At 37.1% G+C, this 26,708-nt stretch overlaps 4 protein-coding genes across 7 annotated transcripts in view; all 4 read right to left on the bottom strand.

The window, feature by feature from the left end:
• Window positions 1-75: 75 nt before the first annotated feature.
• On the bottom strand, window positions 76-10,896 carry otoa (otoancorin). Its single transcript, XM_041987666.1, has 29 exons — window positions 10,628-10,896; window positions 9,776-9,851; window positions 9,555-9,616; window positions 9,322-9,343; window positions 9,032-9,077; window positions 8,710-8,848; window positions 8,425-8,478; window positions 8,139-8,332; window positions 7,931-8,064; window positions 7,375-7,493; window positions 7,131-7,270; window positions 6,706-6,811; window positions 6,374-6,589; window positions 6,125-6,295; window positions 5,882-6,022; window positions 5,682-5,731; window positions 4,912-5,032; window positions 4,662-4,780; window positions 4,414-4,555; window positions 3,988-4,181; window positions 3,813-3,903; window positions 3,503-3,629; window positions 3,166-3,392; window positions 2,824-2,973; window positions 2,604-2,746; window positions 2,088-2,224; window positions 1,848-1,945; window positions 1,235-1,394; window positions 76-1,130 (listed from the first exon to the last, which is right to left on the bottom strand). The coding sequence occupies exons 2-29, from the start codon at window positions 9,831-9,833 to the stop codon at window positions 1,048-1,050; spliced, it is 3,444 nt and encodes a 1,147-aa protein (XP_041843600.1). The 5' UTR covers window positions 9,834-9,851; window positions 10,628-10,896; the 3' UTR covers window positions 76-1,047.
• Window positions 10,897-11,167: 271 nt separating this feature from the next.
• On the bottom strand, window positions 11,168-17,731 carry LOC121641506 (RIIa domain-containing protein 1). The gene is made up of 4 exons (XM_041987667.1): window positions 17,538-17,731; window positions 17,348-17,424; window positions 16,585-16,631; window positions 11,168-11,500 (listed from the first exon to the last, which is right to left on the bottom strand). Exons 1-4 carry the CDS (start codon window positions 17,616-17,618, stop codon window positions 11,379-11,381), a joined length of 327 nt encoding a protein of 108 aa, XP_041843601.1. The 5' UTR covers window positions 17,619-17,731; the 3' UTR covers window positions 11,168-11,378.
• A 532-nt stretch (window positions 17,732-18,263) lies between these two features.
• On the bottom strand, window positions 18,264-24,770 carry il6r (interleukin 6 receptor). The gene is made up of 10 exons (XM_041986794.1): window positions 24,565-24,770; window positions 22,802-23,407; window positions 22,246-22,369; window positions 21,816-22,006; window positions 21,563-21,720; window positions 21,305-21,440; window positions 19,777-19,814; window positions 19,627-19,684; window positions 19,216-19,333; window positions 18,264-19,074 (listed from the first exon to the last, which is right to left on the bottom strand). The coding sequence occupies exons 1-10, from the start codon at window positions 24,671-24,673 to the stop codon at window positions 18,813-18,815; spliced, it is 1,800 nt and encodes a 599-aa protein (XP_041842728.1). The 5' UTR covers window positions 24,674-24,770; the 3' UTR covers window positions 18,264-18,812.
• A 685-nt stretch (window positions 24,771-25,455) lies between these two features.
• The window catches only part of atp8b2 (ATPase phospholipid transporting 8B2), a 30,547-nt gene continuing 29,294 nt past the window's right edge, over window positions 25,456-26,708 (bottom strand). For all 4 annotated transcript variants that reach the window (XM_041988247.1, XM_041988246.1, XM_041988248.1 and 1 more), the window contains one exon: window positions 25,456-26,699. In XM_041988247.1, coding sequence (XP_041844181.1) covers window positions 26,601-26,699 — 99 coding nt within the window. In that variant the 3' untranslated portion in view covers window positions 25,456-26,600. The remainder of the gene's footprint in view (window positions 26,700-26,708) is intronic.

Below are 26,708 nucleotides of genomic sequence, written 5' to 3'. Positions count from 1 at the left end.
CTGTCAATTTGTGGTACAGATCACTTCAACACAACTACAAAATTACAAAAAACAAATGCTTTAATTGTGTGCCAAGTGACTTTTTAATATATTTATGACCTTTTGATTTTCTTATGTTGCATCTGATAAGCTGCTGGTTGTGTCATATTTCTGACTACCACACACGTAATTTCTCATTTAATTAACTGAAGTCAATAAGCTGTGTTTGCTCTCATGGGATTTCCAGCCTTTCAGCAATGTTTTAACTTTATTTGTTTATCCATTAACAAAATAAAATAATTACTAACCAAATTATACAGAATTAGAATTCAATGGAAATGCCAGTTTATGCTGATTACGCCTAGTGGGCTTAGATAAGCAAACGGACGCAGATCGAATCCTTTTAACTGTATTTGTTGAGCATAATGTATGTTTTCTGCAAGTTGGTACAATGATGTAATACGAATAAATTTCCAGCCAAAGAATGAAGGCTGCTAACAGTAAACAGTTAAGTACTCTACAAATGTATGTATTGCAAAATAAAATATAGTTTAACACAAATATGTCCTAAATAGGACCCCAGAGCTCCATAGTCTGCCCTAGCTATGCCTGACTAGGGATTTTTTTTAAAACAAAATAAAGAGATTAACTTACTCTTTCATCTCTAATATTTCCACAATGTCAGTATTTTTCCAACATTTATTGAGTTTAACCTTTTAAATTCTGCAAGAACATACTGTATCCAAACAACAGAACCATGTACACAGGTCGTGTTCAACAATAAAAACTCTTCATTCTATTCAAATATACTTTCTTACAAGTATATAACAGATACTATATAGAATATTCAATAAAATAACCTTAATGCATCTTACTGATTCATTTGATAACATGCATTTAACAGCCACATAAATTTAATCTAATAAAAACAAGCTAAATCTTCCCCTCTAATGAAAGGATTACATGTTGTTATAATTGCTCTATGTGGATAACCTCTTGGAAACAAGCTGCATGTACATATTTAGCTGAAGCTTTGGTTGCTTTTGCAGCAGGATGGGATGACTGATCTCACAGAAGCAGGAACCCCATGAGGAGAAACAGAAAGGGCTTCATGACGGCACCAATTCCTTCCACACTCAGCTGAGGAGCTCCTGCACATGAGAGTGACAGAAAATGAAAGATTTCTCAACATCATCTGTCAAAGATCTGTCTAGAGATGAATATGCGAATTAAAGCTCTGAACGTGTTTTTGTACCTGACTGAGGAACTGTAGAGTTTCGTGGTTCGTAAGGAGAACCAATTGAAGCCTTTTCAAGGGCGGCCAGTTGATTTTCTTTCAGCACAGCTCGCTGTTTGCTGGTCACCATTTCAGCATTGTCAGGCCCAAGAGCCTCCAGCTGAGCTACAGAGAGTTTCTGGAAGGAAAATTATCAGACATATTTAAGTTTATCATCTACTTGAGTGAAGGTCCTGCATTCAACTTAGACTGCATGTACAGTAAACCTATTAGTATTAATCAAAGGTTTGGACACATAGTAGATGTAGGTATGTTGGTCACGTAATAGCACATAATAGCTAAACATTTAAGAGACTTCATGTGCCTGTAGGTGCAACAATAATTTATTTTAAGTTCTATTTCTATCAACTATTCTACCAACTTGTGAGGAGAAACATCTGCCTGTTTAGCAGCATAATGTTCTTTGGCTGAACTAAACTTGTTTTAAAGTGGAGACCCCTTTCAAATTTAATAACATATTGCTAAATAATGTAGCCTCTTTAAGTAAAATAGAACTTGAGTAAATGTATTTTGTTTTTTATCACACACCTGGTGGAGGATGGCAAAGAAGAAACGAGTTAAAGCTACTTACAGCAAAGTTGTCTGGAGGAATCTGTGCAACGCAACACTGACTGAGAAATGGGAAGACAGATGGGTCTAAAGAAACCATTTCAGTTGCATTTAATCCAGCTGAGGGAGGCAGAAAGATATGAAATAATTATTCAAATGCTGGTGAGCATAAAATGGGATGATTACTTTCTATGCCAACCAAAAATGTGTTAGTGGGCAACCACTATAGGGTTAGACTAATAAGTAATCATAGTGATCTCACCAATGATGGTGTCTAAGTCAGACACTTGTGCTTCAGACCAGGTTTTGGGATTTCCAAATGCAGACACGGCACGGTTTTTGAAGTCCTGCATAACCTTGAAGGGGCACTGAATACCATCCATTGATCCCACAGCGTCCCTGTGAGAAATAACCCACATGAATGTGTGAAGCTGTGACATTATCTTACTCTGCAACTCATATGTAAGATAATAAAACTATATTAATGGTTAAGTAAGAGCATACTTTACTCATTTAAGAAAAATAAACGTCAACCAATTTTTGCTACAAAAGGATCTAGAATAATTTATTATCTATCATAATTAAATAATTAACTAATTGAGATCACAGATTAAAGCAGAAAAAAATCATTATACATTCTTTCTAGTTCTTCTGTTTGCTTTAGTCAGGCTAAACCTCTTTAATGGCTTCTAATGCAGTTTTAACTGGATAGACATCAACTTGTGAGGAGAAGACGTAGAAAAAAAGAAACGTGACAGAATTGTGTATGTGCACAAACTTGAAGGCGTCCACACTGAGCTTGCTGATCTCATTGGAGCTTAGTCCACAGATGAATTGGTTCAGTGTTACCATGTCCGCGGCTCCCAGCTGCTGCGCTGTCAGGTTGTTATATTTGACAACACCCTTCCACACTGACTCCATCTATCGAGATTAGAGTCCTGTTACGAGTGGTATCAATGTTTTAGTTACAATTATTTGGAGGTGTTTCTATAAGTCACCTGAGAATGTTTCCAGCCACAGTGGGCAACTTCCTCCAGAGTGTCCAGAGAGAGGGGAAGCTTCTCCAAGTCGGCGTTGGAAAAACCCTGAGTTATACACCCCAACTGCATAACTACACTTTCAGTCATCTGTGGCACAGGGCCAAAGGTCTGCAGAAACACACATTTGTTTGGCTGATTAAATAAGCAATCTCAATTCAACAATGTTATATAACTATAATATAATATTTGGAGAAATGCTCTTTGTGGGTCAAGATGACGGGAATAAAACAATGCTAAATCACATTCTCCTCCGTCTCTTTGTCAGAGGAGCCCTCTGCAGGATCAATTCTTCCCCTTTACCTCAATGGCTTTTTTACGGAGCACATCCAGCTGCTCCGCACTATAGCCAGGGATCCTCCCAAGTATTTCCACAGTGGCCAAGAAAGTGCTATTTGACATCATGTGCAGCTGTGCTGGTGTCCAGTAGATGTTTTCCATTCCCAGTTCTTCAATCAAGGCCTCTGTGGGCTCTGTAGCATTGACACCACTTTCATTTCCATTACTAGTTCCTTTATTGTCACTTTGGGCTGAGAAAGGTAGATGGAGAAAGTACTGAGAGTGGAAAATGGAAATTTACAGTAGAATCATAGGTAATTTTTACACAGATTTCAGCTGAGTAACTTAATCTGTTCTTCACCTGCTCTCTTTTTACGTGCTGTGTTTGATACGGTGGCGATGGTTAGGTCAAAGATTTTCTTTTTCAGGGCATCTGAAGTATTGGTCAGGCGAGACCTCAGAAAGGCTAATACGTCCTTCATCCAAGGCTGACAGAGGCACAGAGAGGTATATATTTATATATGTAAAGAGAGAGAGAGGGAGAGAGCATGAAAGTACATCCAAGGAATAAATTCTGTCTCAGCTTTGGGTGACAAATTAATGATCACATGGCAGAGGAAAACACAAGATTGTGAGTTAGATACAGTTTAAAGTAGAGAGAGGATACACACTTTATTAGGTAGAGCAGAGGTTGCATTATCATCCAAAAGAACAAGAGGACCCAGTGATTCCATGGTCTGCGATGGCCAGTCAGATGGATTCCTACAGGTAAAAATAAAAAATGTGTCAGATTGATCAGGTACTTTTTTTTCAGTAACTCCAGCATCCACTGGGAGCATGGCCTACCCAAAAGTCTGGCTGACCAGCTGAATAAGATCTGCCCTGTGGTGTTGCGGAATATGTTGGCAGGAAGCCATGATCTGGAGGCTGAATTTCATGACATCAGCAGTCATAAGGCGCAGTTGGGAAGGTGCCATCTCACACAAGAATGGTCCAAGCTTCAATGCGTCTGCAGTGGTCAATCCAGATAAATCTTTCCCCTATAAAGAAACAGGGAAGCACTGTGTTAAAACTCTTAAATACTGAAATCAGGATTTGCCCTCAGCATCAGGCTGTAATCAAAACTTCAGGTTTCATAAGAATGTTGTTCTTGTCTCCACCAGTGTCAGAAACACAGAGAAATTAACCCAATCTTTGGTGCCATAACACTTTCCTACTGTAAACTTTTCTCTTAATTTGTCACCAGTCTGTATATACTTTATCTGTGTGTACATTGGTCAGGCAAAGCAGCGCTCTTTGGGTGAGTGCGGGACGGGATGGGGCTCGAAGAGGTAGTGAACTCAGATTGGCTGTTTCCATCTTGTCAAGGAGGACAGAACACACAGAATCAGGCAAACCCTTCACCTTCAAAGGCCTGGGATGAAAATGATAAAGAGAGGATTCCATCATACATTTTTAAAAGAGTAAATTACACGATAAAGTGATAATAAAGCGACCCAGAAAAAACACAGTTTGCTCACGGCAAGTAAAGTAGCAACGGTGTGGGAATCCTATCCAGCTCTTGCTCAGTGATGGTTTTGAAGTAGTTGGCCCTCTTTTGCTCTAAAGTTATAAAAAGCTTTCTGGCAGCACATCCTGCCTAAAACACACAGTATATTTATTTATTTATTGTACTAATATTTGTTATCAGTAGGCATACTTGATGTATTGTACATATTTCAATAGAGAGAATACAGTATGTGTGTACATTTTGTGTGCGTAAATACTAACTTGAACTTTGGAGAGCCACTGAGGAGTCTCTGTAACGGCCTGAACCATGTCCAGTGTGTTGTTGTCAGCAACTTTATCAATCATATTACAGGTGAGGCCCTGAAGGACTGAATGAAGTCTCCTGTTTCACAAAATATTTGAAATGTAAGCAGATTTAAAAAAAGGATACAAAATGTGCATGCAGTAACAACAACTTAAACACTGGGAAACAGCCCTAATAAAAGAGATTTGAACTTGGGATGAACTGGTAAAGTTTGTCATATTTTTATGACACTTTTTAAATAAAAGTTTCATCTTGTTGAAGGGTCTTAAATGACTCTTTAAGCATCTAATTTCTGTTAAAGATAGAGTGCGTCACTCTTGGTTTTGTGTGTGTGTATGTTGTGTATAGGGGAGCATGTTACTTTGTTTTATTTTTTTAAATTTTATGAGTGCCAGGCTTGCACTCCCCAGCAGTGGATTTGTTTGTGTTTAAGTTAATGAACCTGTTTTTCTCTTACAGATCACCCAGAGACGGTACAATTTGAAACCATTTTACAAAAGCTATCTGTTAACTATTTATTAATTTTTATAATAAATACTTTTCTACTAAAGGCAACGTCTCAGCTTTTTTCATCATCAAACATTGTAAGGAGCTCTCAAAGGCCTGGAGGTTTAAGTTTGAACGAACCTTTCACACAATTAAAACTCAAGCCAAACAACATTTTTATTCAATACAAAGTTTCACTGAAAACTGTTTCTGGAATTTTGTCCACAGCTGTGCATCTCACCGGTACTGAAGCTGCTTTAGGTCATGCATCTTCTTTGCCAGGTAGAGTGCCTATGTAACAGACAGTAAAGAAGGAAGCATGTCTCCAGATTTCAAGTTAAAAAAATGTTATTTATATATATTTCATATTTATATAACAAATTAAACAACAATCTTCAGATATAGTGCTGTTAGCAGAGAGGAGGAATTTTGGCATATTACCTGCGACCGACTCCAGGTTTGATTCTCCACTTGCTCCAAAGAGGTGATGTTTGCTTTTGCTAGACTGGCAAGAGAAACTCTCTGAAGCAACGGGGCTGGCAACTTCTGCACCAGCTCAGAGAGATTTACCTTCCCACGCAGCTACAGGGAGACATTAAATTCCTCTAAAATGATACTTATAACCTACATGGATGATACAATTGACTTATTTTCAGTGACTTTTGTTTTCTCTTGCTCACTTACCCCCTGCAGCATGGCATTCAACTGCCCCTTGCTCATTTGCTTGGAGATGTTCTTCAAGGCCTCTCTGTCTGTCAGAATGTCCTGAGATTTTATATTCTTAAGTACACAGCTTGGCAAGCCTGCTGCAGTTGACTGAAGTGCCATCAGCTCTTCACCTGACACCTCATTGCACTAAGGAAAAGTGGAGTGAGATGAGCATCAATGGAGGGGTACAGCATCAGACGATAGTCTTTGTCTCTAGAGGCTCACCTTCTTATCACTCAGCTGTTTCTTGACCAGAATGCACAGCTGACTTCGTGTCCATGTGACATTGTCTCCAAGACTTCGAAGAACATCTTTGAGATTGTCTGCAGGGATTGCTGACAGTTGTTCAGGAGACAACAAGTTAATGCTAGTACCCAGGTCATGGAGTGTTTGAGTGCTGCTGGAATTTGACATCATGGATTTGACAAGACGTTTCTTCAGCTTCAGTCAGGAGAGGGTAAAAAGACAAAGAGCGATAAAGAAGTAATTACAATGTACATCTGTCACTTTTACAATAGAGGAGGGAAAAGAATAGATGAAAAAAGATGAAAAGATACTTTTGGCATTGTGGGGTTGTCACAGACATCCAGCTGAGAGAGGAGTTTCTTGCTGAGATCAGGAGTCAAATCTGGAGCATCATAATAACAAGCCAATGGACCAAGCCTAAGGAGAGTCAAAGGCAATAATGCGAGGAGGACTGTATCCTTTATGTTTTCTATCATATTACATTCTTCTGTTGTAACAATGTTCTATATTTTCTTTTAAGTATTTCTGTGCATTCTAAATTCACAAATACATCAATCAACAAGACCACCACATTTAGGATTCAAAGTATTGTGATAATTAAACCGCTGTCATAACACTTATCTCTTTCATTAGGGAATAAATAAATCTGAAAAAAGTCAGATTAATATTTAAGTTATGCACTCCTTGATCCTGCTGTAATAAATCTACATTTTTAAGTACTAAAATGAATACACACTTGTCCACATGCTCTGGGAATTCTTTTCCACTGAAGCACTCTTGAATTCTTTGGAGAAACTTTTTGCCGAGGCTGGGGCTCATCTTATTTGCCCTAGTAATGTTGGAGTTGAACTGGGCTGAGTGGAAAAATTCACACAGCTGGAAGACAACATAAAGAGAAACAAGATATAAGAAGAATTTAAATTCTTAATAGTTCTTTTCAGTTGAAGCTGCCGTTTAACCATCTTTGCAGGCCTGTTCACCTTTTCTTTGGGAGAAGAATCAACATCCTCTGGTGCTAAATGGGAGAGGTAAGGCCCCATCATGGTCAGGGCATCCAAATCCAGCCATTTCAGAGATGGTTTGCAGCGATCAATCAGCACTATTCAATTAATGATATGATATACATTCTTACTAAATACAAAAGAAGCAACAAATACCAAGAAACAAGATTTTATGCATACTATATTGGTGTGTGCTTTGCAGCTCCTCAAGCACATTTGAATAGGAAAAATAGATAATAGTAAATTGTGGTCTTTCCAAACCACAGCATATTAATTGATGTAGGCTGGCAGTTTTGTAGCACTGAACGTAGTCTGGGATTTGCATGATTTCTTTGACTGTAGTCTGATCTTATGAAACACATTTGCAAATACAAATATAATTGCAAATGTGCATGTGTGGTATTGGTTGGCAATTTGTCAGCCACAAACTCAGGTACAGTGTTTCCTGAGACAAAATAAAAGGCACCGATGCACAAAAGTGTGCTAATGTAAATAGATTTTATCCTAGTAAGCTGTTTTTATCTATATTTCTTACTTGATTTTGCATCAGAAGGTGGTTTCATTGTACAGTTGAAGTGGTTTTGGGTGATCTGCTCTTTTGCCCAATTTAGCACCTGAGTTCTTTGATCATCAGTCATAGGTTCATACACTTCCTGCAGCATTTCCATCCTGAAACAACAATATTACACTTAAAAGTGCAACAAGATAGAATAGATAGAATAATTACATACTGGCATACTAACATCTTTTCTATGTTCCCTCCCCCTGCTATTGGGGGAAGATTCATTCTTGCAGATGGTATATCTTGCAGCACAGGTTTGGCAGCCCACACCAGTGTGTCATAGTCACTTGAATTGATGTCACCTTCACCCTGCGTGGTTAATGCTGCCCAGGACATGGGTGCCACAAATGCTTTCATGTAACATGCAGATGGCTCCTGGGGGAGCAAACAAATAGGAAGGAGGGTTAATCTGACAGACCAGCATTTACAGATTAATGGATTATGGAATTTGGCACTATCATTCGTACAGAGGAGTTCCCCATCATCTTGATCGTGGCTGGAAGATTGCTGCAATTCCACATCTTTTGTGGTAAAGACAGAGAGAGAAAAAAGTTAGATGTGAACAAATTAAGTGCAACACTTAAACATTTTACAACAGACCACACTGACCAGTAAGGTCATTTTAGTGTTCTAAAAAGGGTTAAAGTGCTACCCACAGTGGTAAATCCCAAAATCTTGATTTTTACTGTCTTTCCTCAAATGTAAACAGGAATTGACTGTGTGTGGATGCATGTGGGTGCATGTTTTCACACCATTTCATCTGAGGCTTCCATTGGGAGTTGACTAACTGTATCTCTGTTTGTCCCAACAGTGACTGAATTCAGGACATCAAGAAAAGTGGACAGGAAGGAGTTAGCTTGATCAGCAGTTCTGTTGTCTGTAGGTAGCACACTACAAAAAGAAATGAGATTGGAAATAGAAGCCAGAGAGTAGGAATAGGGTTATTTTGCATCAGATAAAAGATATACACCAGTCTTATCTCACTGCACAAACCACAGCTATTGTACAACTTCACCTCAGGCAGTCAAAAAAAAAAAAAAAAAAAAAAAATGACAGACTCACATACAGAATTACCTGTTACTGAGGACACTTTTCAGCGGCATCTTGGGCACTGGGTATCCTGTAACAGTATCCGTTTATATTAATATGTTTTACAATGGAAACACAACAGGAGCAGTATGTTTGCATTGCGTTAGTCATACCTCACTACAAAATCCATTTAGTTCAAGTACCTACTCTCACATTCATACGTGTATTTGTGTAATGCATTTATTGTATTTGGTGCCTAAACAGAAGAGTTCAACGTTACATTTAAGTATAAACAATGCATCCACGTGCACACAAAATAAATGTGTTTCTCTCACCCTTATGGTGACATTTCATCATCTGGTAAAAATAAAAGACAGAAATCCTCATTAGATGTTTGTGGTAATACATTCATAGATAAAATGACAAACATAAGAAATTCAGCTTCGTCAAAACATATTGTAACTGAAAACCCAGTTTGTCTTGTCCGTTTAAAGTCAGCTCCATTGACTTGAAAAGGAGTATGAATCAAAAATACTGTTTGCAACTTTAGTATTTTGAAAATTCTCACCAGCTTTTTTGCAATATCCCTGAAGGCAGTTTTATCAGCTGGCATCACATCTAGAGGTTTAGCTGGACAGACACAATAGTACTGAATCATTATGAATAGGTCCACAAATGGTGCACATGCACATTAACAGTGTGCAACATCACAAAAGCACAGGAGACAGAATAAACACAACCAGCCTAAAGAGATGAGAACATAATGCATGTGATGGTTTTATTACTAACCCAACGCTGTGCAGGCCACAATGAGTATAAAGAAATATGTCCCTCCATTTGGAGCCATGAGGGAAAGTCTGCCTGTCTGTGGGACATGATGACATTATGTGGATATTAACTTCAAGACACATTACAATACAGGTTTGATGTATAATTTAATTATTTAGCCTTAAGTTTCAAGATTTTATTTCAGGGCTATAGTTACTATGGAACTTGTCTCCATGTGAGGCACCTCCAGTTTACTGATACGCTTCCTCCTCTGAGGTTTAAAATCATACTTCCCTGGTAACCATCTTTGTTGTTCTTCCTATGGGAGACTTTAGGGACTTTTGAGGATAACGTGCAGTGAAAAACAGGTTTGGTCCTGTACAAAGATTTTATTTAAGCTTCTCTCATTTTTTAAAAACTGCATCTCTTGCACATCTTTACGTTACTCATTGCTTTTCATATGCTGAACTTCCCTCTCCGGTGGAATTTGCATGTTGGTATTTTGACTTCCATCAATTTGTTTGCTTTCCACTGATTTGTCATCTCATTTGAATATTTCCAATAAGCATAAAAAAATGTGTGACAACTACACAAGGACAATAATTGCCTGTTTAACACATGAATTGTGAATTTTTCTCACATAAAATTGGGTGAAATTTTAAAGGAAAATTATGCATTTGCTAGTAACATACTTAAGTAACATGACATCACAGTTTTAATGACAATAAACACAAAAACACACAAAGTATATAATCTTTGTATCGGATTCAATACATTAACAACATATTTTAAACATTTCACAAAAGATAAAAATGGTAAAAAACAAAAAACAAACAACAAAATTCATATATGTATAATTTAGTTAATACTTACAGATTATGTGACTTCTCAGTAGTATATTCAAGAAAATGAAAGATTTAAAGACAGGATGTAGACAGGCGTCTCTTCTCTACCTCAGTCTCTTGTTAGATGTGAGCTGGTGAGTGGTTGCCTGTTCCTGATAAGGCAACGCAGATATATTACACTATTGTGTGTGTGTGTGTGTATGTTTGTGAGAGAGTGAGATTGAGAGAAATAAAGCAGAGAAAAAAAAGAGAGAAAAGTAGACTGGCAGATGTTATTAATTATTTGAAGTGACCATTTTAAATAAGTGATTCTTGTTGGAGAATCATTCTGTTCTCATTATTGGTAAACCTGCAGCCTTAATCTAATTACACAGATACGCAATAGTGCGGGACAAACTAACAATGACTTATAAAAGGGTTGTGGTAAATTAATGTCACTGAAATAACACAGCATTTTATTAAAAAATACATACACTTAATTAAATACACACAATGTTCTACCACTGCATCAACCAAATTGTATTATCCAACCAAAATAAATAAAAGACAATGACCACCAACTAAAAAGTCTATTCAGGTTTTTGATTAAAGCTAGCAAACATGAAACAGCATTTCTGTGACTATCAAGGCCTTTGCAGAATGCTAATGCAAATTCCATGGAACATCATTAAAGTCTTTAAAATTTCCCATTTAAATTACATGTAAAAAGATTCTCTACATGTAATGAGACTTATGAGAAAAAGCCTGATTGCAATTTAAAGTAAATAGTAGCATAATCATTATTTTACATCTGCTGATTTGAACGGAGACAGGCATGAAGTAGAAGCTGTTGGGTGATTCGCTCTGTCACTGTCTCCTTCTTTTACAGGGCCAGTGGGAAGGTTTATGTTGTTGAAGTAATCTGGAAAAATAAATAAATAAATGACAATTCTTAGTACTTTAAAGGAGTTTAAAGGATATGGATTATTGAATTTTTTTCTGTAAATGAATCCCAGGACTATCCCGTCATTGGCACTCAGATGTTTTTCCCCTTATGAACAAAAAAGTTTTCACATGAATAATATTAAACCATTAGTCTGTATGACTTAAAAATGTCAAGAATAATCACAGATACAGTTCAATACTAGTTTCATACATTACATAGACTAATACACTCATGTGGCTTTTTTCTCTTTTCAAGTGAACAGCTAACTATGTGTGTGTTGATCTCTTACACATGTGGACAAAATTGTTGGTACCGTTCGGTTAATGAAAAAAAAAAACTCACAATGGTCACAGAAATAACTTGAATCTGACAAAAGTAATAATAAAAAAAAACTTCTATGAAATTTAACCATGCTTCAACAGAATTATTTAGAAAAATAAACTCATGAAACAGGCCTGGACAAAAATGATGGTACCCCTAGAAAAGACTGAAAATAATGTGACCAAAGGGACATGTTAATCCAAGGTGTGTCCGCTAATTAGCATCACAGGTGTCTACAATCTTGTAATCAGTCAGTAGGCCTATATATAGGGCTACAGGTAGTCACTGTGCTGTTTGATGACATGGTGTGTACCACACTCAACATGGACCAGAGGAAGCAAAGGAAAGAGTTGTCTCAGGAGATTAGAAAGAAAATTATAGACAATCATGTTAAAGGTAAAGGCTATAAGACCATCTCCAAGCAGCTTGATGTTCCTGTGACTACAGTTGTTCATCATATTTAGAAGTTTAAGATCCATGGGACTGTAGCCAACCTCCCTGGATGTGGCCGCAGGAAAAACTTCTAAAGAGATTAAAGGTAAACTTCAAGCTCAATGAACATCAGTGTCAGATCGCACCATCCGTCGTTGTTTGAGCCAAAGTGGACTTAATGGGAGACGACCAAGGAGGACATCATTGTTGAAAACAAATCATAAAAAAGCCAAACTACATATTGACAAGCCACAAAGCTTCTGGGAGAATGTCCTATGGACATATGAGACAAAAATGGAACTTTTTGCCAAGGCACATCAGCTCTATTTTTTTACAGACGGAAAAATGAAGCATATGAAGAAAAGAACACCGTCCCTACTGTGGAACATGGAGGAGGTTCTGTTATTTTCTGGTGCTGCTTTGCTGCATCTGGCACAGGGTGTCTTGAATCTGTGCAGGTACACTGAAATCTTAAGACTATCAAAGGATTCTAGAGAGAAATGTGCTGGCCAGTGTCAGAAAGCTTGGTCTCAGTCGCAGGTCATGGATCTTGCAACAGGACAATGACCCCAAAACACAACTAAAAACACCCAAGAATGGCTAAGAGGAAAACACTGGACTATTCTAAAGTGGCCTTCTATGAGCCCTGACCTAAATCCTATTGAGCAACTTTAGAAGGAGCTGAGACATGCCATCTGGAAAAGGCTCCCTTCAAACCTGAGACAACTGGAGCAGTTTGCCTTTGAGGAGTCGGCCAAAATACCTGCTGAGAGGTGCAGAAGTCTCACTGAGAGTTACAGCAATCGTTTGATTGCAGTGATTGCCTCAAAAGGTTGTGCAACAAAATATTAACCCTTTGATGCATAGTGTCCACTACAGAGGACACATATTTAAAGGCTGTTTTTAAATGTATGCATGGGTGTGGATAGTACATTACCAACTTCATTGGACATTAGTGAGTCACCAATACTCTGCCACGTATAAAGAATAAATACATTTGATATAGTGTATATATACATACGTTATAATTACCAAGTTTGCCTCAGTGACAAACAGGACAAGAAAATGATCCAGGTGTTTTTATAGAAAATTCCTATTATATTAATATGACAAGATTTTATTTTATAAATATTTTCATAGATCAAATAGAAAAATCAATACACTGAGTACAAGTTAAAATAAGGTTAAAAAACAGAAAAACATCAATGTGCATGTCTGTAGAAGTAAAATATTTTATTAAAAAAATGTGGTACTGTTTTGTAATAATTCATGCAGGTTAAGTTAAAGGTACCATCATTTTTGTCCAGGCCTGTTTCATGAGTTTATTTTTTTAAATAATTCTGTTGAAGCATGGTTGAAAAGCAATGTCTTAAATCTCCTGAATTTAAACATTGACTGCACTGGCTGAATTGTCTTAAATGCTCCTTCATGAGATATGGAAGCAGAAGAGCATCTCATACTCACACCTGGGGCCTTATTTATAAAGCTGGCTTAGGTACAAAAACCAGCGGACACCAAATATGACCAACTTTTGGGATTTATAAAAACCAAACTTGCTGGGAAAATGTTCCTACCTCCACGGCAACTCTGACCCAGGCGTACTGGGAAAACGGGAAACTGCAACACCAATGGTACAGAATAAAATCAAGGAAATGATGAGGTGGAGAGTCTGCTGCCAACATTTACCAGTCAGTAAAAGAAAATGCAAAAAGTAAACTTTGGTCTTTTATTCTGAGATCCAGCAGAGTGGGACGGACAGGAGTGTCTAGAAGTGATGCCACATTTACAAAACACACAAGAGGTGGATTTCCTTTGTTTATTTATTTATTCTTACACAATGCTTTTATAATTGTTGTCCCAATTTCTGTCAAGATAGTCTCCATTTTCCACAACCCCTTGGCCACATTGTTAATAGCGGTGATCGTGTCCCTCTGTACCTGCAGGATTTCTTCGGAGGACATGTCTGCTGCAGAGCTGCAAGTCTCTCGACCTAACCCTCTTACACTGCAATGACATGATCAGCCACCTGCTGCCACTATTCTGTCTTTCTGACACAAGTGATGCCCACACCGGGCCCACCAATTAAACATTTATACATTTTCCAACGGGGTCCATCAGCATCTTAGTCCCACACCCCGAAAAAATCCATTTATTCCCTCTTTTCCCATCCCGAGCCATTATGCAAATGATGATGATTTGCAAATGCAAATATTTATTCCAGGAGTTCACCTGACCATTTATAGCCACCATGTGGGCGTGGGAAGGTGTTCCCTCACGTGCGCCCGCTTTAGAGTTGATTCTGATTTATGAACGGAAACAGGCTTAGGACGTACATGCGCACTCTTTTATAAATCTGCAAGTAGAAGTGGGCAGGATTTCCTTTTTGCTCAGCAGACGCCACCTGTAGTTTGATTTACTATGCACAGTTTTATAAATAAGGCCCCTGAACTCTTAATACGTTAAAAATAGTTTTGCCCTGAAGTAAGTGTGCAGTGTATCTAACTCACCAAATTGCATCAAAAGATGGCTAAATGTTGACATTCTTATCCATGTGTATCTCAAAAAATGCCTAATAAAATTATGCTAAACTTCACCTGTCCACCTGTAGCGCATTAAAGTAGATCTAGAATAGATATAGATCATTGATTTGGCAGTCACAGTCATCAGATTTATGCATCTTTCCCTCTGCTTTGGTTACAACAGCAAAGCAGTTTGCTAGAAACAAGATAATCTTGTGCTGTCTTTCAACAGCTACACAACATCCTGACACTAAGTAACTACTTTGATGTCTATCAGTTAGGTTTTTGGCCACACCACAGCACTGAGACTGCTCTAGTTAATGACATCCGCCTGAGCACAGATAGCGAAAACATTTCAATCCTGGTACTGCTAGATCTCAGTGCTGCATTTGACACGGTCGATCATAACATTTTACTAGACCGGCTGAACTCGGTTAATTAATTGGTTTGAGTCCTATTTAAAAGACAGGGACTACTTTGTGTCTATAGGTAACTATAAGTCTGAGCGAGCTAAAATAACCTGTGGAGTTCCCCAAAGCTCCATCCTGGGGTCATTGCTGTTCAACATCTACATACTGCCACTCGCTCAAATCATGAAAAACAACTAAATATGTTACCATTGTTATGCTGATGACACACAAATCTACATAACCATCTCACCAGGAGACTACAGTCCAATCCAAACTCTGATCAACTGTATCGATCAAAAGATTGGATGTGCCAGAACTTCCTTCAGTTAAATGAAGCAAAACTGAAACCTCGTTTCCGTCAGTCTGCCCCAGGGCAGCTTTAAGACACATAAGTAGCTTACTATCACCAGGTATGAGTGAGGAGTGGATGAATAATGGACATGATGTGAAGCGCTTTGACTGCCTTGAAAAAGTGCTATATAAATATAATCCATTATTATTATTATTATTATTAAGCTTCAAACAGGAAAGTGGAAAACTAACAACCAAGCCAGAAATCTGGGAGTTATCATGGACTCAGACCTGAATTTTAGCAGTTATATTAAGACAGTTGTGAAGTCAGCCTGTTATCACTTAAAGAACATATTGAGGATAAAAGGACTGATGACTCAGCGGGATTTAGAAAAACTTATCCATGCATTTTTCTTTAGTAGACTGGACTACTGTAATGCTGTCCTCACAGGTCTCCCTAAAAAGTCCATCAGACAGCTGCAGTTAGTCCAGAACATTGCTGCTCGAGTCCTCACTAAGACCAAGAAAGTAGATCATAAAACTCCAGTCCTCAGATCTTTACACTGGCTTCCTGAATTCAAAATCCTGCAGTTAGTTTACAAAGCACTGAATGGTTTAGGACCAAAATACATTCAAGATCTTCTGGTTCGTTATGAACCAACCAATCAAACATACCTGGAGGAAAATTTATCATGTAGTTAATATGTTTAGTTTACTTTCTGTTCCCAGAGTCACAACTGAACATGGAGATGCAGCGTTCAGCTTTTATGTTCCTCACAAGTGGAACAAACTTGTTTAATTTCTTTTATTTCTTTTAAAGTCTGTTTTTAATGCACTTGTTATTGCTTCTTGCACCCCGTTGTAATGCCGCAGCATAGTACTGCTTAGCATGATCCCCATTGTTAAATCACCTTAAAAAAATCCTGGATATGTTGAACATGGTTTGTAATACAGGCCCGTGGGACTTGAAATTCAGCTGTGATGCTGAATAATAGGGAAAAGGACTAGTGAACACAATCTTGATGTCATGTTCTCTCTGGGACAAAACAAATAAACCTGTGGGAGTGTATGTGTGTGCACAACTCACCTGCGGCAAACTCATGGATGTCAGTCGGTCTTTTAAGAAGCACATTTCTGTAAAAGGAGAAAAAGAAATAAGAGCAGAAACCTTTACAGTTTACCTTAACGTCTATTACAATCACTGTGCTCGTAAACATTATTAAGGGTTCATATTGCACAAAGGCTTTTTGAAGGCCCATAAAGCATAAAACATAACAAAAGCATGTATCAAAACTGAAAAGTAAACAGTTTGTTGAATTCAACCATTATAAACCAAAATACTGTGTATAATACAGTATTTTATAGATGCAGACTTCCCTTAACATACGGAGAATGATCTTCATCTTTTGTAGTGTACAGTGAATATGTTTGATATTATTTTCAAAACATCTATTGTTTTTTATTTGCAAATAAGGACAAATATGATATACTACGCTATCCTGAGAAATAAACAAAGTTAAATCACATTCACATGAAGGCAGTGATAAGTTACATCAACACCACTGGTGGTCAAACAATTCTGTTTGGTGTGTTTATGTGTATGCGTGTGTGTTTGCGACTGTGTGAAAGATTGTAAAGAGTTGTTTTATTTTTTAAATATGCATCAACTGAGATATGTATAAATGTTTTTATGTAACATGTAAAGCACTTTGTGTTGCCTATGGCATGAAAAGCGCTTAATAAATAAAGTTGGATTTGATTTGGTCACTATAACATTGCAAAACACAGTTTGAAAAGATAGTAGGACTAAAAATAAACAGAGAGAGAGAGAGAGAAAAAAGAGTGCAAACCTCATAAAGCCACCAATCAGTTCCTCTACTTCGGGATGGGACCTCAAATACTTCTCGTTGTCAATTCTTGTCTTAATCTGAGAGTCAAAACAATATTCGCTTTACAGCATTCACGTTGTTGGTAAGCTAACAGCTAGCTTTCTTTTTTTTTTTTTTCTTCTTTTTTTTTTTTTTAGCAATATTATGTTACCTTAAACTGTTGCAGTTTCTCTTGCTGCTCAGGACTTAATACGTCGACGTCTAAGTTTGCCAAACCACCTTTTCCATCCATGTCTGTTCTATGAAGGCAAATTATTTCTCTGTATAAAGCCCACTGTGTAGAGCCGTTAAAAATGTTCTAGCACCTGTTACCGACTCTGTGAGATGGCAACAACTGTAGCCATGGCAACAACTGCCACTAACTGCTATGACCGCGAGGTGGCAGCATAGGTCAAGAATACAATCATAACAATTTCTTCTTCTTCTTCTATTTATTTATTTATTTATTTTTATTTTTATTATTATTATTTTATTTTTTTTATTTACGGCCGCTCTTATTCTAAGAGTTATTCTTCTGGATTTACTCAGCTTTCACAGTGTCCAGTTAATAGATTCATTTTTTCACTCCCTTCCACACTAGTGTGGTAGTGTGGAGGGACATGATGTAGCGAAACTGTTGGGTTTTTTCAAATACCTTTTTTGAGATTACTGTGCCCTATTCTTAACCTTACCATAAGTGTCCCCCACCCAACTCCTGACAACACTACTCTGTCTTGAAACTTTCACAACTCTGTATTCTACTGTGAAAATAACAATTTCTTGCATACAAACAGCCTTTCCTCTTTTGCAATGCAATGTATACACTTTTAACAATACATTCTAATTTTATTTCAACAAATTACTGACTTACACAGAGATTCAAGACACAAAACTAAAATGTTCTCAAAACTCATTTTTAATACAGAGACCCTTTTTAGGATAGAGCCTCAAAAAGTCAAAACATGACACTTGTACTTTGATGGTAAAAACATAAACAAACTAATCCACACATAAACTTATAAAGGAGCATAAAACCAGACAAATCTATTTAAATCTTATGCACATGGAAACACTGTGAATAGTATATTTGGTAAATGTTGGTAATATAAAGAGCATGAAGTGTGATTAAGCCCACCTACGAGCTTACATTTAGTTTTCAGCTGAAAGGACATTTCAGCTTAGCACAGATATAAGACAGTGAAGAGAAAAATTACTCGAAAGGAAGCACAACAATGTACACAAGAGTGACTTAAAATGATAATAAAAAAATAATAATAAAAAGCATGACAAAGTTAGAATGAAAAATATACAGTATGTTCAGTTTATACAAGCTTTTCCTGAGTTTGATTCCTTCTCATAGGCTTTTTCTTATACTTGTAATATTGGCTCTAATGTGCAAAACAATCCAAAAACACAAATCACTCACATTTTCTCGTGCTTTGTGCTTTTACAACTCCCTCTCCAGGAAGAAATAACTGTTGTTATTAAAGTGCATGGCTTCTATCCTGTCTGTTGCAGTTTGTCCCTCCTCATTTTCATCCCCCTCTTGTGTCTCATTTGGCAGGTTATCTTTGTAAAGCTGAGGGACAAAAGTAATCAGAGCCTCCCCTTCTGGAGGTTCTAAAGCTCGGGGTGGAGGTGGAGACAAGTCCCGATGTGGGGTGATGACACTAAGACTCTGGAGTTTAGACATAAATTTGCTCTTGTGTCTGGAATGGAGAAAAAAAAAGATGAAGAGGTAAATGACTGACTCTGGTGTGTAATTTATGGGTATAAATTCACTGGCTATTGAACTAATTTGTGCAGGACATGTTCTTTGTATTAAAATCTCACTACCTGCTTCTCAATACCTGAAAATGTAGACAGCCCAAATGACTGACGAAATGGCAACAACAACGACAACAACAATCCACAGGATATAAGGTGGCTCGTAGGAAGAGTTTAAAGAGACTGGATTAGTTGTGGGATCTGTGGAAAAAAAAGAGAAGAAGACTGAGAAATCCCAATAGACCTATGCAAGTATAGGTTTGGGTGTAACTGAATATGTGTGAGTGGTAGGCGTGGGGAACCATGTCTCCTGTGGCGTGTTTCGTTGTTGAGCCTCTGCTATTATGATAACATAGTTTCCTGTTAAAGCCCAGTGAAGCAGAGCTGAGTTTTTCCAGCTTCAACAGCATTCGAGAGTTATCCATCTTCTTTTGGCTCACATTTACACACAAAATTGACACAAAAAAGACTGTACTTTCTGTTAGCCACCTTACCATCAGGATAGTTAGTTGGAGAAAAACCAGAACCTATTTCTTCCAGGTTGAAATCAATCTGTAAGTTAAAAAAATGACAACAAAAGTGAAAAAGTGTGGGAACAGTTGAAAGTGCAGAAATGATGATTGATTGACAGTTCAAAGTCTTACCGTTGTGGTTGTCAGAACATCATACTCTGCAACATAAACTAAAGAGAAAGACATCCACAAAAGTTATGTTATAAAACGCAAACTCATTAACAGAATGTTCACTCAGATAGGAAATCAATCCATGACAAACATATACTGGATGATTATCACACCAGGGTTACTACTTTTTTTTAAGGGGTAGCAAGTCACACCTGAATACCGATCAAGTCAAGAACAAACGAAAACATCCTATTTTTAGACTTCTAGTTTCATACTGTATGTGTCAGGATGAATTTTTTATGGATAATTTTTAGTGTTTTAATGCCATTAAACCCAATAGTTGAAGTGGTAGCAGTGAGCTGTAAAAAAAGGTATTTCTTATCAGGAATGGTTTTGTTTTCAAGGATAACTAGCACAAAGCTGGATAACACTAGTCTAACTAGGCTTTGAGAGCTTTATGAGTGGCCACACAGAGGAAAGGGAGACCACACAGATTTGCTTTCAAAACTTTACTGTTGGTGTTTTAAAAAGCAATTTAAGCAGAATCTAATTAAAAGATTTAAAAATGCAAAGTAGGTTTGTGTTTGCCAGGAAGAAAAAGAAGAGCAAGGAAGAAACTGGGAATATCTAAGTTCAATAAAGATCTTGAAGATAAAATAACTTTGTAGAAGTATCTGTTATTTTTTTAAAAAAACTGCATGTGAATACTCTGCATGTGAAATGTTCTGTGTTTGCTGTTTTTAACACAAACTGCACAGATTCAAAAGCACAGTCTGACTTCTCAGCATTCAGAGTTTGATATTTCCAATGGTTTAGAATAAATTTACATTCAAAGATTTACTGTAGACATAATGAAATTCTTGAAATTCTCAGCTACCCTTTACAGAGTTGCATCACAGGCGGTTTCTGTTTTTATTTTAAAAGCAGATGGTAGAGAAGTGACAGGAAACGAGACAGAAAAGAAATTGGACAATGTGGAACTTTAGCTCAAACAGGGGAAGTCGTGATTACCATTCGTGCTCTACCTCCTATTCCTCTAAGCACATGGAAATAACTTGAAGATTTGAGCCTCTTCCATATCTGTGTAGTAAATGTTGAGCTAGGTTTGAAAGTGTTTATGCTAAGCTCATCATATAAAGGTAGCATGTCAGAAATTACTGTCTTGTCAGTTCAGAATGTTTATAAGCTGCCTCCTCTTACCTCTTAATACATTTACTTTCATCATTTCTGCATATTTTATTTAAAAAAAAATCTACATCAGGACATAAAGAACATGCGTCCAGAATACTGACTGTATGCTGCACACTGTAAGTAAATTTATACAGAGGAAGAGAAACAGGAAGAGCAAAAGTGAAGGCATATTTATGGGCTCAGCTTCTTGGGAAAATCCAGTCCATAAGGGAAGGAACCACATCACCACGTACATGTCTTTCTAACCACAAGAAACTTTTTCTGACCAGTGAGGTAGAATAAATAAGTCAAGTAAAAATGTACGATCATCATGAATTGATTTGATTTTTGTTTTACATGTTTGTGTGTGTATATTTACTTCTGGCATAGACAGGTGAGCTCCAGTCGCTCCACTGACCATCATATTCTTCTTTGCTCCTCAGCTGAATCAGATAGTCAACACCAGGCAGCGCATCAGTTATTGTGTATGAGCGCCAGCCTTTAATCACATGTACCTGTATGGATACATCAAAATAAAAAACAGTTTGCTTTTACTGAAACAGCAAATTGTTTTGTTGTTTTAGTTCTGAATACCAATTTTAAAAAAACTGGTTGCTTGTCTTATAGTCTCACTCACCTGCTCGTTTGAGGATTTTGAAGGTCTGTATTTGAGCTCATAAGTGATGCTATAGAAACTGTCTTGCGGCTTCCATGACTTTGGTAAGTTCCAGGTGACCCTCAACTTTTGCTCTTGCTCCAATTGGACTGACACGTTTGATGGGGCGTCGGGCTTTACTGAGGGATTATGAAAGTGCACAGTGAGTACAGCTTTTGTTTATATCAGAATAAAACCCACACAGAGTTGAACACATGTTCATATTGACACTTACAAATGCTTAGAGGTGTAAAATATATCAGGGGGCTGGTTGCATTGCCTATTATGCTTGTAACACACAAGAAGGCTGCATGAATGGTTCTCATCTCATCATCATTGTTGTCCAGGGCACACCAACAGCGGGAGAGGTTAGATGAGTATGAGCATGGAATATGATGGAACTTTGGGATGCTGAGAAGAGGAAGACTAAAAAACAAAAAATAGAACTAAAGCACAAAGATGGATAATAACCATAAAGGCATAAATAAATGAATCATTCTAAACTGACTGAAATCATGAGTTTGCATGCTGTTTGGACTAGTGACTTATTCAAGATGTAGTCCCTCTCTCCCCTGTAACAGTGAGGATAGCTAAGTTTCCCCCACAACTCTGTACAGAATAAAGCTTTGTATTTATTACAAATCTACTTTATCTTTCATCCTTACTTTGTACTCAGTAAGAGGTAGCAGTGAGGCTGCTTAATCATGGGCTTCTGAGGCGTCCATTCACAACGAATTTTACTGCTTGGTGACTTTTTGTAGCAGGACAGCCTGGGAGTCTCAGGAGGATCTAGAGACAAGAAGACAGGCAGTAACACAGGACATTCTTTGTTCGCTGTCTTACATTGGTTACTTTAGTAGTAGGTTTTGATGTACTATGGCAAGTGTTATGTTGACATTTAATCTAATCACACCTTTGCTTTTCTTTATCTGTGAAAAAATACCCTTTGAATAATTAAACAGTCATTTCAATGCTGAATAAGACGCAGCAGTTTTAAATGCCATGCTCTTACCCTTTAGCTATTTTGATTGGTTTGTGTGGGTGTGTGTAGGCTGTGACTGACTTATATCCTGTTTTTCAATTTACATCTTTGATTTAAATTTTAAGTGTTGATTTACCCTCTATTTTTATATTTGTCTCCTTTGGTTCAAACTAAATGTAGTAGCATTGTATATATTCACCCCTCCACTGCTAAATCATAACCATCGTGCAGCAACTCACCAGCAACAATGACTTTAACAGCAAATGTTTCTCTGCCACTCTGATGACATGTGTATTTCCCAGTGTCTGTCAGTCTCACTGAGGCCAGAGAGAGGGCAGCTCCACCGCTTGTAAATGTGATTTTACCCCAGTCTCTGTTTCCTGTCCCCACCAGCTCCTTGTTCCACTTCCACTGAGGTCTTGACTTGATGTCTCTTGTTACCCTGTTTCCTTCCAACCCCTCCTCATGGTCATAATCATCTTCGGTGTCCTTCTCTTCATCCACCCTCTCTGGTGTTCTGCTTGTGGTGGTTGACTGGATCATATAAGGGGAAGTTGTGTATTCTGTGTCTGTAATGCTGAGGTTTTTGTTTTCTTCTGACATGGTGCTGACTCCTATGTCAGTAGAAGTGGAGCGGTATTCTTCACTTACTGTATTCTGAACACTTTTAGTTGAGAATGCACTGTTGCTTGCAACTTTTGGAGTGGATGGGACTCCAACCAAAATTCTTCTTTTATTGGAGTTTGAGTCATTTTTGACCTTTACTCCATTCACCTTCACATGGCCGCTGCAGGTTAGATCCAGCCTATCTCCCAGAGATAAAACTACCACACCAGGAGGAAGGTCTGCCCAAAAAACACACAAAACATTACTAAGATTTCTCTCTATCCTAACATGTGTAACTGCAAATTCAGTTCTAGTTTATTATACTTCTGTACTTTAAGTTTGAATATTGGTCATAGTACACTGGGTACAGCACGATAGGGTGCAAGGTTGCATAACCAAAATTACCAACTTCTTTTCAACTTCCTCTTTTAATCAGTCACTCTCCTCCACCGTTTCTTCTCTGTCATAAATTATACCCGTTTTGTATCATCGCTCACAGATTTACATTTCAGTCTCCCTGACCTTTTAGACCATTTGGTTTTGTTGGTTTTGCTGTTTGATATTTTTCCAATTGAAATAGAAAAATCTGAATAATGAATTGTATCATTATTGGCTAGTAGGGAATTAAAATATACATTAGTTTCCCCCCCTTTCTTATCAATTTAAATTACATTGGAAAATCAAGCATGAAAACAATAGAGGGCAATATGTTGTATATATATTGTATATTATACATTGCATAAAGTATAAGTGTTGGACCAAATGCAACAAAAATTAAATAAAAGAATCAAATATAAAATACTTTATTTATCCCAGAGAGAAATTGGAATTTGCAAAACACAATAAACCCAAATGTTTATTTTAAATGTTCTCATTTTAAAATTGATTGTTTTTTCCAATTCATTACAATTCAGTTCAATTCAATTCAATTCAATTCAATTCAATTCAATTCAATTTTAATTTAATTCAATCCCCCCAGCTGAAACAAATAACCAAAATAATTACATAAATAAATTAGAATACACTGAGGTGAAAAATAACAACAAATGTCATAAATTAATGGCAGAAAAGAAGCAAATAAGAAGCATCAAGCCTTAGATGGACTTGCTGTCATTGGCGAGACTATTCACATAGCTGATGCTTCTATATTTTTAAACACCCCATTTCGAAACATAAAACTTCGCTGTATCCTCTACATATCTGGTTTACAAAGTGCATATTAATAAACGTGCATGGTGCTCATAGTGCATTTACATAAACTGACTGATTGTAATTTCCATTCATAAAAAAATAAAATGAATAATTAAATAAATCCTTACATTTGAGCATGATTTTAGCTTAAACTAAGTGGCAGATCTGCTTACTGTATTTATTTACTTATATTCTAAAAGCTCACCTTTTCTGGGACACGTTCCATCAAATAAGCTGCGAACCGACGAGACCCACAGGACACACAACAGAAAGAGAAAAATACTCATTTTCGCTTTAACCCGTCCACAAACCATCACTAATTAAACAGCAAGAGCTGCAGGTTGCTGACTCCCACTGAAGCAGTTTTCCATGCTGAACACCGACCAGACAACTGGTGTCTCCCAAACAGAGACTAAGATTAAAACAGTTCCTGTGGCTGCAGCAGGCTGCTGTCCGTAAGACCCGTTATTGTGAAATCCCAGTGCTCTTCCCCTTGTTTAGCGCCGTTACACAGAGGAAATCCTCTTCAGCGTCAGAATTAAACCTCCATGAGACCTGAACTTAGTCCTGCTATTATAGTATAGATCCATTTATGGTCTTTCAGACTGCATGGTGACTTTTTAACTTATTTTATGATTTTATTGTGATCCTTGCTATTTGTTGCTGCCTTTTACTACTTCTTAATATCTGTAATGATTGTAATGGTTTTATGTAAAGCACTTTGAATTATATATGAAATGTGCTATACAAATAAACTGCCTTGCCTAAAAAATGCCTTCAAGTGCTTTAATTCTTGTTTAATCATATTTTTTGTTGTATCATATCAAATACATGTAGGAATGAAAGATTCAGCCTTATCCTAATAAATAATAAATATTATATATATATATATATATATATATATATATATATATATATATATATATATATATATATATATATATATAAGCTAAATTTAAAAAATCCCCTCCTGTCTGATCAAATGTTCTGTTCTGTCTCACTTTCACATTCCACCACTTACTGCAGCATCATTTCAACCCTCAGCTTTGAAATCAAATTTGCATAAACACAATGTGTTTCATGAGAAAGAGACAACTTAAAAACAAAACAAAACAAAACATTTTTATTCATCATCATTAAACTGCTCCACAAAAAAGCTGCAAGGAGAATTCATGGAAGCCCAAAGCTGTACATTGCAGTCATTGCAAAAAAAGTTATGCATTGCAAGTGAGAAATGTTTGAAGGGAAGTTCTTCTTGTTACCCGACTTGATAATTCTCTAAGCCCAAAATGGGCCAGTGTTTGACAGGAACATTTGCAGGAAAAAGACACACTGACTGAACAGAATCCAGATAGAGCGACAAATGTTGTGGCATTTTTAAGTCATCGTGGGTGAGTAAAAACTTAAAGAATTTTACTGCAGACTGTGTTTTAAGCATGAATCAGCGCAACCATTCGCTCACACAATGTCAATATTTATATTAAGAATTTGACAAACCACCTTTAAATATTCATTTGCTGACATTTGGTTTTTGTTTCTGTTCTGCCCAGGTCAGCTACAGTTTGTATTCTCACTTTGTGTTTCAGGAACACTAAAATGAACTTGTCTTTGTCAGACCTAAACTTAAAATAAATAAAATAAAAGGCCTAACTTTTAAATCAAAGCACCAAAGCTTGATTTTAAATGTGCAACTAAACCAGGCCATTTTAACACATCAATATGATGCAAAACAAAAAATAAAAATAAAAAAGTACATAGTAGAAAGGTAGCAGATCAGAGAAAAAGGGCCCAAATCTTGCAAGTCTTCTGTAAATGAAAAAAGCGTTCTCACTGAGAACTATAATGAACACAGATGTTTTTCAACAGACAAAACTCTGACATATAACACTGCTTGCAACTTACTTCTTATTTTTCTCATTCATCCATCTCACTGTTGATTTCAGCAGTTGATTCTTTGAGTTATAGTTTTAAGGCTTGTAAAATATCAGTCTTTTACATAAATAGCTAGTTACCTTAAATTCTGTTTCTGCATCTGCTGCTGATCTTCACGTAAATATAGTTTATCTCATTCAAAGTATTTCATAAGCTGTCTTCTAACAGCATACATTAGAGGACTGATCGGCACAACATAAAAACGGTCATTTACAGGGAAAGTCCATGTCATCAGAATGTACCGCTTCCTCTTGTAATTCTGATGTTATCTATTTATGAGACAAGGGCACTGTGTGTTTAATTTAAGTTTTACTCAATATGGCTGGTTTCCCTCTCAACAGAGGTTGGGCTTGGACTGTTGGATGCACTGGTACTAGAGGTGATACTCCTGCATCCAAAGAGACCTTCCTGTTGGAC

This window comes from Melanotaenia boesemani, chromosome 6 (genome assembly GCF_017639745.1).
Source record: "Melanotaenia boesemani isolate fMelBoe1 chromosome 6, fMelBoe1.pri, whole genome shotgun sequence".
Classification (NCBI taxonomy): domain Eukaryota; kingdom Metazoa; phylum Chordata; class Actinopteri; order Atheriniformes; family Melanotaeniidae; genus Melanotaenia; species Melanotaenia boesemani.
Note: the sequence above shows the minus strand (reverse complement) of the source record. Positions and strands in the feature narration are given on the sequence as shown.